Source organism: Drosophila busckii, chromosome 2R (genome assembly GCF_011750605.1).
Source record: "Drosophila busckii strain San Diego stock center, stock number 13000-0081.31 chromosome 2R, ASM1175060v1, whole genome shotgun sequence".
Taxonomy (NCBI): domain Eukaryota; kingdom Metazoa; phylum Arthropoda; class Insecta; order Diptera; family Drosophilidae; genus Drosophila; species Drosophila busckii.
In genome coordinates, this window is record NC_046605.1 from 9,691,699 (window position 1) to 9,705,257 (window position 13,559).

General features: G+C 35.8%; 5 protein-coding genes across 5 annotated transcripts; 2 read left to right on the forward strand and 3 right to left on the reverse strand.

Moving 5' to 3' along the window:
• The first annotated feature begins 5,415 nt into the window (after positions 1–5,415).
• LOC108596901 (G protein alpha q subunit) lies at positions 5,416–7,136 on the forward strand. The gene is made up of 8 exons (XM_017983091.2): positions 5,416–5,651; positions 5,707–5,891; positions 5,958–6,112; positions 6,178–6,306; positions 6,369–6,498; positions 6,565–6,718; positions 6,774–6,881; positions 6,942–7,136. The coding sequence occupies exons 1-8, from the start codon at positions 5,534–5,536 to the stop codon at positions 7,022–7,024; spliced, it is 1,062 nt and encodes a 353-aa protein (XP_017838580.1). The 5' UTR covers positions 5,416–5,533; the 3' UTR covers positions 7,025–7,136.
• LOC108596900 (muskelin) lies at positions 7,135–10,737 on the reverse strand. Its single transcript, XM_017983090.2, has 9 exons — positions 10,443–10,737; positions 10,083–10,295; positions 9,677–10,019; positions 9,470–9,608; positions 8,805–9,406; positions 8,524–8,742; positions 8,142–8,461; positions 7,927–8,083; positions 7,135–7,863 (listed from the first exon to the last, which is right to left on the reverse strand). Exons 1-9 carry the CDS (start codon positions 10,625–10,627, stop codon positions 7,492–7,494), a joined length of 2,550 nt encoding a protein of 849 aa, XP_017838579.1. The 5' UTR covers positions 10,628–10,737; the 3' UTR covers positions 7,135–7,491.
• A 142-nt stretch (positions 10,738–10,879) lies between these two features.
• On the forward strand, positions 10,880–13,294 carry LOC108596947 (transcription elongation factor SPT4). The gene is made up of 4 exons (XM_017983186.2): positions 10,880–11,022; positions 11,079–11,241; positions 11,304–11,437; positions 13,207–13,294. Exons 1-3 carry the CDS (start codon positions 10,954–10,956, stop codon positions 11,420–11,422), a joined length of 351 nt encoding a protein of 116 aa, XP_017838675.1. The 5' UTR covers positions 10,880–10,953; the 3' UTR covers positions 11,423–11,437; positions 13,207–13,294.
• LOC108596944 (mevalonate kinase) lies at positions 11,448–12,708 on the reverse strand. The gene has a single exon (XM_017983183.2). The coding sequence runs from the start codon at positions 12,684–12,686 to the stop codon at positions 11,505–11,507; it is 1,182 nt and encodes a 393-aa protein (XP_017838672.1). The 5' UTR covers positions 12,687–12,708; the 3' UTR covers positions 11,448–11,504.
• LOC108596948 (uncharacterized bolA-like protein C8C9.11) lies at positions 12,771–13,436 on the reverse strand. The gene is made up of 2 exons (XM_017983187.2): positions 13,205–13,436; positions 12,771–13,137 (listed from the first exon to the last, which is right to left on the reverse strand). Exons 1-2 carry the CDS (start codon positions 13,411–13,413, stop codon positions 13,035–13,037), a joined length of 312 nt encoding a protein of 103 aa, XP_017838676.1. The 5' UTR covers positions 13,414–13,436; the 3' UTR covers positions 12,771–13,034.
• Between the last annotated feature and the right edge of the window lie 123 nt (positions 13,437–13,559).

The window sequence follows — 13,559 nt, forward strand, 5'->3', positions numbered from 1 at the left end:
ACACAACAAAAATCATGATGTTGAAGCGATGTATAAATTTTAATTTGTGAAAAGCAAATAAAAATTAAAAAAAAAAATAATTCACAAAAACAAAAAAAAATACAAAACAAAACAAGTACGAGTAAAGTAAAAATAATATTTAAAATTCATTACTATAGACCTTTTGTAATAAAATTGATAACTAAAAATTAAATGAATTACAATTTAAATGTAATAATAATAATAAACAAAAAAAAAAAAAACAAAGCTAAAAAGGAACAACTACAAAAAAGTGGAAACAATTTTTGTCGTACTGAACATTTTACGGAAACAAATAGAACTTTTGCATGTATAACAATAAAACGTATAAACCAAATATGATAGAAAGTTTCTCATAAAAATGTAAAATTAAGAAAAGCAAGCGCAGAGGAAAGAAATGTGAGCTAACAAATGCTTAGGCAGCCGTTGTGACAAATAAGCAGCCAATTAATTGAATGTAGGCTCGATTAAGATGCAGGACGCTATTTGTTAACTGGCACATTGATAAGAATGCATAAATGCGAGCTCCATAATATATGTATATACATACATGCATACATACATACATACATACAAACTTAACTGTGTAATGACTACTAAATAAATTAATTTGTATTGATGAATCATTCAATGTAAATTACAACGCGTACTAATAAACAGCAGCAACAAGAAAATGAGGGAATACGATTAATACGTGATGATTTAAGTAAATTTATAATGTAATAATCTTAAAAACACCCAACACATGCATACATCCACCAACAGATAACAACTTATATATACATATAAATTATATATGAACACGTGTATTTGTGTAAATTAAATGAAACAATTATTAGTTGCAATATAATCATACAATCAGCAACAAAAAAAAAATCAAACAAACAAAATAAAGAAAGAGTCATAAACGCCGATATTCGAAACTTATTAAAGCCTATACATTATTCATAACGACTACTACTCATATGAGGCAGTTGATCTTGATGCCATTAAAAAGATACAAACATTTTTCCACAAACTCTAAAATAAAGAAGAAGCTATGAATTCTAATTGAATACAAATAATGATAGTAATTGAATTTGTAATTCAGTGCGAGAGTGGCAGAGTTGTAAGCATGTAAACTTGATTTGTCATCATACATAATAATTTTAATATACATATAATTTTGTTAGTCTGTTTTGCTTATGTTATAGAAAATGTTTTGTTTTTGTTTTTAAATTTTAGTTTAATTTAATATATATATATACATTATAAACAGCTATAGAATGTTAGTAACAAAATGAAACGCACAGCAATGAAAAACAAACAACACACACACACACAAAATAAACAACAACAACTATTTATGTAAAAGTCCAAATAAAACACACACACACAAGTTTACTTTATGTATAATGTGGTAACAAATCTGCACGCACGCATACATATGCATATGCTTATGTATGTGTGTGCTAAATAAATATAAATGAAACAGTTTATTTTCACAATTTTATTTCATTAATGTTTAAGTAATCTTATCATTTTGTTCTCATGAACTTACGCAAACTTCTGTGTTGGGAAAGAAAAGCGAATCGATTGAAAATTGAGAATCCTTTTGCATTCATAGCTTAATCAGTATATCAAATTTTCACTCTCTAGCCATACATATATCGTAACTTCACCGTTATAATCGTAATACAACAAGAGAAAATACCCATTTTAGATGTAAGTACGATTCAACAGTGTGTTGTATAAAGCTTTAATCCACGTAAATCGATGATATAGTAAATGGAAAAACCAAAACAAATTTTTACAATTAAAATTTAAAAATTGATGAATTGATTAGCTTTTAAAAAGCTTCGATTAAGTCAAGTAATAAGTGTGTATTTACATATATAAGGCAACCAATGCATAAACTAACTTTTCATTTGTTTACAATAATGAAACCAAGAACAAAAAAGAAAAGAAAAACAAGAGCAACCCATATACGGCCAGCCGTGTATCTAGAAAATCTGGCGAATCGAGTATTAAAAAGTGTGTTTTCTTTTTGAGAACACAAATACAGCCCATACATAAATAATGCATGCATGTTATAGCTCTATGAGATTTTCGAAAGGAACCAAAAACCAACAAAACCAAACTAAAAGCATTAAAACTGTTTAAGTTTCTTTTTTACCAACTAACAGCGCCACTAAGATTGAAGCAAGTTTTATAGCCAAGGCGTTGTGAATTTTAGTATATGTATTACATACACATATATGTATACTTACAGTCACTCACACACATACACACACACACACATGCATACACTTATATAGTTTTCCGTCCAATGAATTGAATCGGTGAGGCAGACAAAGTCTCCGAAAAGAAACAAATATAAATTGAGTTGACATAAACCCATATGATTTTCGTAGGTAAATCCATTAAGCAGCTATAGAGTGTACATTAAAATGATTTCATTGGGTTCCATGATTGCTATATATTGTACAAATTTCATTTTTGAAAATCAATTTGGCGGTTTCAGCAATAAGAGTAAAAGAAAAAACAAACAAAAAAAAGAATTTTATTTTTGTTTTGGCATAAACTCATACTGAAAGCATCTGAAGTCATACATATATAGTAAACAAAAAAAACACACACACACACATACAGCCAGAAATATATTATAAAATTAACGTAAAATTTGGTTTAGTTAGCGTTTTGTGCCTTCTAGTGCTCATTAATATTCACAAAAGATCATGGCAAAAAGAGAATATGAAATGAAATGAAAACTAAAATAAATTTAAACAATACACTTAAATGAGTATCTAAAAACGAAGCTAAGTTGACAAGTCTTTGTCCATTAAGGCTTCACATTTCCTCATCAGTTGATTTGCATATATTTGGTTGTTTCGCTTTTTGTTACGAAAAAAAAACAAAAAAAAAACTAAAACAATTTCACAAGCATTTTGCAGTATGTAAATATTTAGCTTAATGTGCGCATATAAACTAAAATATAATTAAAACTTGAGCTCAAAATGCAGCTACTTATAAATAATAATATTGAATTTGATAGTGAATGCGAGCACAAGGAAAACTCTGCATACATATATACATACATGTAATAACTATGTATGCTAGTATTTTGTATTTTTATATACAAAATTATATACTTAATTAAAAAGCAAAGATAAACGCATCGACTTCAACTAATATGTGTCAGCTACAACAACAAAAAACTAAAAAAAAGACAAAAAAAAATGAAATAAAAAGCATAAGTTCTTCTTAAGTTTAGCAATTAAACTAAAAATAATATGTGTATGTATGTAGTTTATGTAATTATGAGTTGATGTTGAACGTGAACATCACCAAACACACAGCAACAAATTCATGTTAGTTTCGCTGTTTAGTCGTACCATACATACTAACTAAATATAATGCATACTTCAGTGGGCATAGAGAGAATTCTTCATTCAAGTTGCTTGAAAAGCTGCAAAGAGGAAAGAAAATAATATTCAATACGCATTAAAGATTCAAAACATTAAAAACAACAACATGCGTCTCTCTCCCTACCCCATCTGTTGAGATTAGGCTATAATGGAATTAAAAATAAAATCGAAAATAATTAAAGCATACAATATTCCACATCTCTAGGCTACTTTATAAACTTTATACAACAACAATATATATATAGTATATAACTATATATGTGAAGCATCGTCAAGTTACTTGTAACTTGATAAATATTACGATAAAGCTAAAGATGATGTTGAATGAGAAATATTTTTAACGTACATATTTCTACATACATATAAAGCAAACAGTTCACACATGAAACATTTGCGTCTCCGGAATTGTTTTTACCAACGAATAGATTTGGTCAACAGAAATAAAGCTATCGAGTTACTCGCAACTATGAAAACTACTTGCATAAATTCTTTAAAGTTTTGACATATCCTAGTCGAAACTTTCAACAAGTAAAGTAATTTTCATAATTACCTAATCGAATAACTCGGCAAATTTCCCAAAGTCGCAAAAACACCCAAATTTCTCTAGGCCATATCTACGAATTGGTAAAGACTTGAGTGGATTTCGGAGGGCACCCTGCATAAAGTGCATATAAACGAACACACACATTACTACTGAGTGTAACATTTTCAACTTGTAGCATTTGAATTGATTGACTTTTTTATGAAAATTTACACAACAAATTGTTGGGCTTACACTCACTGGTAATTGTTCACACACATAGCTAAGCTCTACATTTTACGGGAAGATCTTCTTCTCGACTGTAAGTGTGCTATGAGTGTGTAAGTGTACACATTTGTCATAGAATTCATATTCGAAAAATAAAAGAAATGCAAATGAAACAACCTCCAAAACTAGTAAAGATAAAATTGATTGTGTGAGGTGGTAATGGTAACTAAGAAATTTTTTAGATAATTAAAAAAATACAAAAAAAAAACAAACAACAACAAAACAAAGAAAAAGTATCTATGTACACCTAAATATATATATACATATATATATTATAAAAGAAAAACCAGTATAATATAAATAAAAATATATTAAAAATAAAATAAGAAAATCTTTAAATTCCTTTAGTTAGTCGATTTGCACTACTTGGAGGCTATGATTTATTGTCTGGGTTTCCTAACCTTGCTAAACTTAGCATTGGTTTGCAGCATATTCTATTGCCTTCTAAAATTGGATTAACACACACAAAATAATGCACGACGCACCGTCAGAGCAACAAGAAAAAATATCATCAGCAGGTTAGCCCCAAAAGCTGAGCATGACGCATTAGCGTGAGCCAAGGCAAGCATTAGATTCCATGTAGAGGTCATAGACTGATTTATCAACTAACTAGTATCTATGGAGAAAGTAAAAATTTTACACTTATTTAGCTAAGGTTCTGTTCTGTAAGAAATCGATTGCGAAAAGAAATCTAAATTCGTTCAATACTATATACAGTAGACACTCGCAAATTGTAAAACGAACGTAGCTGAGATGATCTACATATAAAAGTTGAGCACTTTGATTTATGCTTTTCCTTGTGAACTTGTTCGATTCTCCTTAATACTCCTACAATGCCTGACCTTTTTTAATTCTTTTTAAGCGAGTCTGCACTGTGCTCTTCCGTATATATGTATACTATAGCAATGAACTTGTGCCGAGGGGCGGAAGCATGGCGGGGTCTTCCGCTAGACCAAGCCAAGAAGCCGTATAGTTTTCAAAATCAGCTTTCTAGCAATGAACTTGGACTTGGGGCTGTGTTTCCTGAATCTGTTTCCACCTGCTGCTGGATCGTCGTACCAATGTCGGCAATATTAATCTATGTATAAACTTTGTGGCACATGCGCAGTGGCAACGCAGATAAACTGCAAATATGAGTGTTGAACCAACGTTACAGAACATAACGTAACGGGCCGTCGTCGAGCAAACAACGATATAGCATCGTTAACTTACAGGCATTTAAACGGATTATACAGGATAAATAAGAAATATATATATTTTTTTAAACAAGCTAAAGATACACCTAATAACATAATCAACCATGGAGTGCTTATTATCTGAAGAGGCCAAGGAGCAAAAACGTATTAATCAGGAAATTGAAAAACAGTTGCGTCGCGATAAAAGAGATGCGCGTCGTGAACTTAAATTGCTGCTATTGGGTGCATAGAAAACTATCTAGATTTATTTCGAAAACGTTTTAATTATGATTTTTAGGTACTGGCGAGTCTGGCAAATCTACTTTCATCAAACAAATGCGCATTATTCACGGCAGTGGTTATTCGGACGATGACAAACGTGGCTATATCAAGCTCGTCTTTCAAAACATATTTATGGCCATGCAGTCGATGATTAAAGCCATGGATATGCTTAAAATTGAGTATGGTGCTCCGGAAGTTAGAGTAATTAATCAGAAGTTTATTGTGTGTGCTGGCATTTTAATTTTCAAGCAACTGTCTTCTATGTAGGAAGCTGGTGAACTCATTATGAGTATTGATTATGAGTCTGTTTCCACATTGGAGGATCCTTACTTAAGTGGCATCAAAAATCTTTGGGCTGATGCTGGCATACAGGAATGCTACGATCGTCGAAGAGAATATCAATTGACAGATTCAGCTAAATAGTGTGTTCATTTTTAAATTATACTAAACTATTTGTGTACTACTTATGTTAATTTAATTAATTTAGTTACCTTAGCGACATGGAGCGCATTGAGCAGGCGGACTATTTGCCCACTGAGCAGGACATTTTGCGTGCTCGTGTGCCCACAACTGGCATACTCGAGTATCCATTTGACTTGGATGGCATTGTATTCAGGTGAAATGTTCTTATTGGACGTAACTTTAAGCTAATTAACTAATAATATGTTGAATGCACAGAATGGTGGACGTGGGCGGTCAGCGCTCGGAGAGACGAAAATGGATTCATTGTTTTGAGAATGTCACATCGATTATATTCTTGGTGGCGCTATCTGAATACGATCAGATCTTGTTTGAATCTGACAATGAGGTTGGTTTGCTTAGAGTACTTAATTAACATTACATTATACATTATATTTTATGTTTCTTTTTAAAGAACCGCATGGAGGAATCGAAAGCCTTATTCTGTACCATTATTACATATCCTTGGTTCCAGAATTCATCAATTATTCTTTTCTTGAATAAGAAGGATTTACTAGAGGAGAAAATTATGATTTCGCATATGGTCGATTATTTTCCAGAATTTGATGGTAAGTGCACTATTTGTTTAACAAATTGCTTTGTTTATAATGTTTGCTGCTTAAGGTCCCAAGCAAGATCATGCTGCTGCCAAACAATTTGTTTTAAAGAAATATCTTGCCTGTAATCCTGATCCAGAAAGACAGTGCTATTCGCATTTCACAACAGCCACAGGTTGGTATCAGAAAATACCGGTTTACATATCAAAATAGTAATATTTATGTTTTTAAACAGATACTGAAAACATTAAGCTTGTGTTCTGCGCTGTCAAAGATACAATTATGCAAAATGCACTTAAGGAATTCAATTTGGGTTAGATGCGCACGCTTTTTATGATAACACTTCAGATGCAGTTAGTTGAATTGCCAGTCTATGATCTATGTACTATATGTAATACAATTGAAATAAAACTTAAACGTTATTCAGTAAGCACGTGTAGAAAATACTTTATTTCCAAACTTATAGTTAAACAGTAAGAATATATAATTCACGCTTCACAAAGTTCAACATGAGTTACTTTTAGTACAACTTAACTATCACATAAAAAACATCTTTGTCTTGCTGATGGTTGCCATATAATGAACCTGACCAAAAATAAGTATAGCGACAATCTGTCTTTAAAATTAACAAATAATAAACTGAGTATCACAACCGCATTCAGCGTTTAGAACATTGTTAATAAAACCTTTCCAAATAATAATAACAAATACGTGACATATCAATTCACGAGCTTACGAGTAATATATAATGGCCAAGGAAAATATCAAATCATGAATTGTATATCTCATATGACGACAAAGTCGCTTAGGTTACGCTCTGGCTGAACCATGCCTGACGGCATCAGTTGCACCAGCTTGTTAAAGAGGAAAGCTCGATGGTTTTGCAGCTCGCCTTTGGCATCGGTACGCGCGCGCTTGGTGCACGACGAATCATTGGGAGTGGATGCGGTCTCGGATATGCCAGATGTAGTAAGGCTTTCATTTGACTCAAGCTTGCCGTCATCCGAGCCGAGGTGGGTGTCTTCTGCATTTGGAGTTTCTATGGCGTTTTCATTAATCTCTTCAGCTTTTTCGCGCAAAGGCGTTGTGGTTAGAGACTGGACATCGGATGCATCGTTATCATCGGACTTAAACAGCAGAGCAGCCAATTTATGAAACTGCAAGCAAGCATATAAACGTTAATATATGCATAATTTCGTAGCAAATATAAAAGCATATACATTATTCAATTGCTCATCATCGTTGTGATCAATGACAGCCGATATTTGTTTTCTCAGATACTGCATGGCTTTCAAAGGCTCAGTGCCAGTCATTTCTTCATAGTGCAGCTTGCGTATTAAATACCGACAGTGATTTAATATCTCTTCACGCTTGGGCCTATAGTTGGAGCAAAAAGTATAAGTATATGATATGCTATACTAAATGAGTTTTGTACTTTTCCAAATAGAGCATCCAAAAGTCATCCAACCGTAGCTGTTGGTATTGGGATATGCCTGGATTTCCGCCAAAAAGATAATGCGTTTTGGCCACCTCATCATAGACCAGCTGGTGTGCATAGCGTGGACAAGGCTCCAGTGCACCATCACCTTTGCTGGCACCTAGAAAGTTTGCCTTGTAAATCGAGCTCACATCCTGTGCGCTGTGGCGACGGTAATAGATGCGTGACCACTTATAAGTGCGCAAGGAATAAACCCAAAATGAGTTTGACGCATCAATATGATGCACATCGCGACGATCCTTTATTTTGTGTAAGCTCTACATAAAAAAAAAACGATTATAATAAATAAAAATGTAAATTTTTAAATGATTTGTCATACCGAAAACACATAAATTTCATCACGATCGCAATCGATAGTGGCGCGTAGTGTATAGCCCGGGGATGGCTCGAATTTAGCCTCTGTGCTGGCTGTGCTGCATTGATGAGAATGCTCTTTGTTCAATATAGATATAGCTTGTGTGTCCACATCATAGGTGAGCAGCTCATCAAGGTCTTCCTTGCCACGTTGACCGCCATATATGTAAAGTTTACGTTGTTTCTAAAAATTATATAGCATTTTGTTTAAAAATTAAATGCATTTGCTTATCAGATTTAACTCACAGTATGAAAAACCATGCAGTGCGTAATGCGTGACTTAATAGACATAACATCTGCTTGGGAAGCGCTTGCATGATGACAGTCCACGAGTATCTGTGTCCACGTATTGGTGGCAATATGATACGAGAAGAGGCCAGAGTATTCCGCCTCAATAGCAGATGTGGCCGTGCTGCTGCGAGGCGTCAGTATCTTGCCGCCGAAAACATAAATCGTACGTTTATCAGTGTCCATGCACATTTGATGATCGTAAACAAGCTGCGGTCCACCCACTTGGCTCGTATCATCACATATCTGCATCCAAATTCGTGCACGCGTATCGTACAAATAGAAATCACTCTTGATATACTCGCTGGTGCGTATAGAATTATCTAAATAACGGCCCAGCATAAAAATATTCTCGCTAACCGGATCGAATATCATTTTATGACACGAGCGTGGAGTGGGTCCGTTGACTAGTTCCGAGCGTTCACAAAGTAGCGTCCACTCATCCAGCTCTATGTTATACAGCCATAAATCACTAAGATCCTGATAGCCATCCCAGCCGCCATACAAGTAAATAAGACGCTTTTTGGCATCGACCACGAGCTGGTGACCACCGCGATTGCCTGGCCATTAAGACAGTTTGGTGAATTAAATTAAAATCTCGACAGTTTGGCGTGCGTATTTACCTGGCTTTACATCACTCAATGTATACTTAATTTGCCAAGTGTGCTTGTAGTCCTTTTTGTTCAAATAATCATCCATTAGTCCTTCATCAATGCAGTCAGCTATGAAGCGCTCAGCGCCTTCAAAATCACCGTCTACAACCTATGGGAAATCCAAAAAAAAAAATTAGCTACTTTCTTTTTATTCTTATATTATGCAGTTTAATTTACCAAATATTTGTGAAGCTCGCTAATTAGTGTATGCTCCAATCGCACTTGGGTTTGCTCCTGCAAGGCGTCAAAAGCTTTCATGTACCCTTGCTGACGAAAGTGCTTTAGGCAAAGCTTAATAATCTCAACTTCACGCAACGAATTGTAGCTCTTCATGCGTGCACAGGTGTACATGGGATCATCTTGTCCATGCAGTTCTATGTACCAGATGCTAAAGTTAAACGACGGACCCCACGACAATAATGGCACAATTTTTAAATAAAGTATGGGTAGATTTTCAGTACCATCCTCAGTCATACACCGGAGATTGAACACTTCAGGTATGTTATCATTCTTTAAGCCACTAAGAGTAATAATAATAATATTTAGAGTGTGGTATTTTAAAGTTTTTCTAATTCCAAGTTACCCTTCTAACAGCAGCACCATATGCTCATCCTCCAGACCACCAAAAACACGAAATTTCTTTATATTGCAGACATGAGATTTCTCGAACTTGCCAAATTTGATCTTCTTGACAATGGCGGGACGCTTAAGCTTCAATGTTAGATACTGTGGTGGGCTATTTGTATAGGCAGACCAACGAGAGGTTTGATCGTTGGGACAATCAACGAGCACATTTCTATAATATAACAATACATACATACATATCGCGTATTCATATGACAACAAAAATTACGAAATGCAACGAAATGCATTCGTGTGTGTAGGTAAGCAACATAACAAATATGTCTGCATTCCATATACAGCTATTCGCTTGAAAACTTACTCGGGCAAATAGTTGGGCGAATAGCTGGAGTAACGGAAAATCGAAAAGCTTAACTTCTCAAAGAGGGTAAATGACGCTTTTTGCGTATTTGTGTTTGTTACAGCTGCAACAGGAGCTGCACTATATGAACCATTGGCACTGCTGTCTGTTGGGCTAGAGGTTGTGGTTGTGGACGCTGAAGACATATTTCTCTAGCCCTGAATACTTTCTTTGCAATAGATAACGTCTACACTTAATTATCTTGCCGGCAATCCAAAAAAAAACAATCTTAGTGCACTTGGAAAATTCTCGTTAGTGATGTGAGAAAGTATCGAAACATCGATGCATCTTAATGGTGTTGCAAATCTTAATTAGTCGATAAAAAAAACCTCTTTAATCGAATGCCACTAAATTACCGGCACAAGTATTTTTCCGTTCCACAGCTGTTTTTCGTACAGTTTTTGCTGCGTCCACAATTTGTTTCTTCAATTAATTATTATTTAAAGTGGGCTAGATTTATTTAATATTAATTATGTCGTTTGATGCTATACCAAAAGATCTGCGTGGTCTGCGTGCATGCTTGGTTTGCTCCCTTGTTAAGGTATTTATTGAATGTGTGCCTGAAATCTTTTCTTAGTGTGTTTTTTTTACTTTCAGACTTTTGATCAATTTGAGACTAGCGGCTGCGAGAACTGCGAGGAGTTTCTCCGCATGAAAAATAATAAGGATAATGTTTACGATCACACAAGCAACAATTTCGATGGCATTATAGCCTTGACAACACCAACGGACTCTTGGGTAGCAAAATGGCAGCGGATTTGTAAGCAAATTACCGATTGTGCAGAATGAATTGCTATAAAAATTATGTGTTTTTTTCCCCAGCGCGCTTTACACGTGGAATCTATGCCATATCCGTATCGGGCACACTGCCACAGTCAACATTAAGGGATATGAAGAATCGTGGCATTGTCTACAAGTCCAGAGATAGAAGCCAGCGCTAAAACAGCTTATTTTATGTAAGATTTATTTTAAGTATCAACAGAGCCACAATCTAATAATAATATACAGATTAAGTAAAATATATTAATCCACAATGGAAGTGACACGCAACCCAATGCCACCAGCTGTTGTAACATGTACACCAAATCCAGCCGCCTCCAATTCCTCCTTTAGCTTCCAGTAAACCTCGTTGCACTCATAGTTTTCGGGCAAGAGCACAATGGCATAGCCCCCAGCGCCGGCGCCAGTTAACTTGGAGAAGAAGCCACGTTTGAAAGCAATGGTAAAGATTTGCTCCAGCTTCGGATGTGTGACGCCAATTGCCTTGAGTAGATCATTATTGATTTGAAATAGACGCTCCAGCTGTTCAAACTTTTGGCTATCGTCCTGGCCATTGCCGAAGCTCTCGTATAGCGGTACAGCGGAGTTCACTAGTTGCTCACATGCCTGCCAAATAGCTTCAATCAGCTGCGGGAATTCCTCTGCCAGATGACGAACTTTGGCCACAATATCGGCAGTACTGCGACTCACGCGACTGTCAACGAGCAGTATGTTGAGCGGCTTCTGTATTTGCAGCGGCTGAAAGCCTTGACCTTTAACAAAGCGGAGTATGCCGCCGTAAGTGCAAACCGTATTATCTACTCCGGACGGAGTACCATGATTAACACGCTCCGACTCAAAGGCCCAATGTGAGATCAAAGCCAAGTTCTCTTGATCCAAATAGTTGGACTGGTCAAAGTGGCCGGCGAGTATTAGAAAGGCAGCAGCCAAAGCCGCACCATAGGATGCAGAGCTTCCCAATCCAGCGCCCACATTCAACTCTGTATCGATTTGTACATGAAAACCGGTTTCAAGTGTCAGTTTGGGCTGCTGAGGTGCTGTGAGAACTGCGCCGGCCAGCAGATAGTATATGGATACAAAGGCACGTTGCGTGTGCTGCTTGGGCGTACTGCCCACGCTGCGTTCCAGCTGTCTGGCCACCTCGCCGCGTACTTCCTCCATTAGCTTGGCCGTGCTATCTAGCTTATCGCCTGGATATTTGCCACGGAAGTTGTTCAGAAAGTCATTGAACTCGCTTAGCTCGATTTCCAATGTGCAGTTGAGTGCATCCAGTTGAAAGCTGGCCACTTTGCTGTTGGCCCGACTGCGCAGCTGTAGCTTTGTGCCTAGGCCAACGACAGCAGCCAACGCTGGCTTGTTATAAACTACGGCATGTTCGCCGTGTAGTATGACCTTACCAGGAGAGTGCACCTGGATGCTTAGCATACTGACAATTGTTCCTTTTGTTTAACTATTGTTGTTTATTTCTATTGTTGTTTATTTGAATTTGTAATTTATGAGGCGCGATAGTTCAAGCAAAATTACTTCAGTTGTTCTCGCTTTATTTACTGAGGAATATTTATGTAATGTAATATTACGCAGATATTTTTCGCTCGTTTATTGTTGCTCCGTTCATCGGCGTTTGGCCTTTCACTTTCGACGCTCAACTGTTTTTGGTTTCGACTGGTTAACGTTTCTTTAGCTTACACTCACACACACACACACACGCTGTACAACACACATATACATATTTACATGTCTGTACAGGTTTTTGGGCTCCAAACGGCAACAGGTTTACTCTTGCTGCTGCACTTTCTCCTCCCACTCTTTGGGTGTGTATGATTTCTGCGAGAAAGCGTGTATTTTCTTTAGTTCCTCCGCTAACGTTGTGTTGACCCTTAAAATTAAATTATACTTTTTAGTGCAATCTCGTAAATAACTGATGTCAATCTCTTTTCAATTACAGTCTATGCTTTTGCAACAATGATTTCCCTTCAAAGACGTTGGAAACAATGATGACACTGAATTTTCCACCGCAGCCGTCTGAATCATCATAGACCTCTACATGTGTGGCCTGCAGTTCTTGACGCAGCTTGTCTTCCAGATATTTAGTGTTGTACTTGCTCATGTTTCTTAAGTTAAGCCGACAGACAGAATTAATTATTTTCAGCATGGCACACAAACTAGTGATGCAACAATCGATATTTACTATGAAAAAAAGATAGAATTTAAATATTAAAAATAGGACGTAAAAATAAAAGATATTGTTTCATTACATATTGTTTCACAAGTATAATAAATGATATACGAGGTTATTGA

Bases quoted from the DNA above. Each gene is read 5' to 3' on its own strand.
- LOC108596901 (XM_017983091.2), top strand. From the start codon at position 5,534: ATGGAGTGCTTATTATCTGAAGAGGCCAAGGAGCAAAAACGTATTAAT. The intron at 6,113-6,177 runs GTGTGTTCATTT...TAATTAATTTAG, and splicing joins TTGACAGATTCAGCTAAATA to TTACCTTAGCGACATGGAGC. The intron at 6,307-6,368 runs GTGAAATGTTCT...TTGAATGCACAG, and splicing joins TTGGATGGCATTGTATTCAG to AATGGTGGACGTGGGCGGTC.
- LOC108596944 (XM_017983183.2), bottom strand. From the start codon at position 12,686: ATGCTAAGCATCCAGGTGCACTCTCCTGGTAAGGTCATACTACACGGC.
- LOC108596948 (XM_017983187.2), bottom strand. From the start codon at position 13,413: ATGCTGAAAATAATTAATTCTGTCTGTCGGCTTAACTTAAGAAACATG. The intron at 13,138-13,204 runs GTAATTGAAAAG...TTTAATTTTAAG, and splicing joins TTGTTGCAAAAGCATAGACT to GGTCAACACAACGTTAGCGG.
- LOC108596900 (XM_017983090.2), bottom strand. From the start codon at position 10,627: ATGTCTTCAGCGTCCACAACCACAACCTCTAGCCCAACAGACAGCAGT. The intron at 8,743-8,804 runs GTGAGTTAAATC...TATAATTTTTAG, and splicing joins ACTGCATGGTTTTTCATACT to AAACAACGTAAACTTTACAT. The intron at 8,462-8,523 runs GTATGACAAATC...TTTTTTATGTAG, and splicing joins ATGAAATTTATGTGTTTTCG to AGCTTACACAAAATAAAGGA.
- LOC108596947 (XM_017983186.2), top strand. From the start codon at position 10,954: ATGTCGTTTGATGCTATACCAAAAGATCTGCGTGGTCTGCGTGCATGC. The intron at 11,023-11,078 runs GTATTTATTGAA...TTTTACTTTCAG, and splicing joins TGGTTTGCTCCCTTGTTAAG to ACTTTTGATCAATTTGAGAC. The intron at 11,242-11,303 runs GTAAGCAAATTA...TTTTTTCCCCAG, and splicing joins AGCAAAATGGCAGCGGATTT to CGCGCTTTACACGTGGAATC.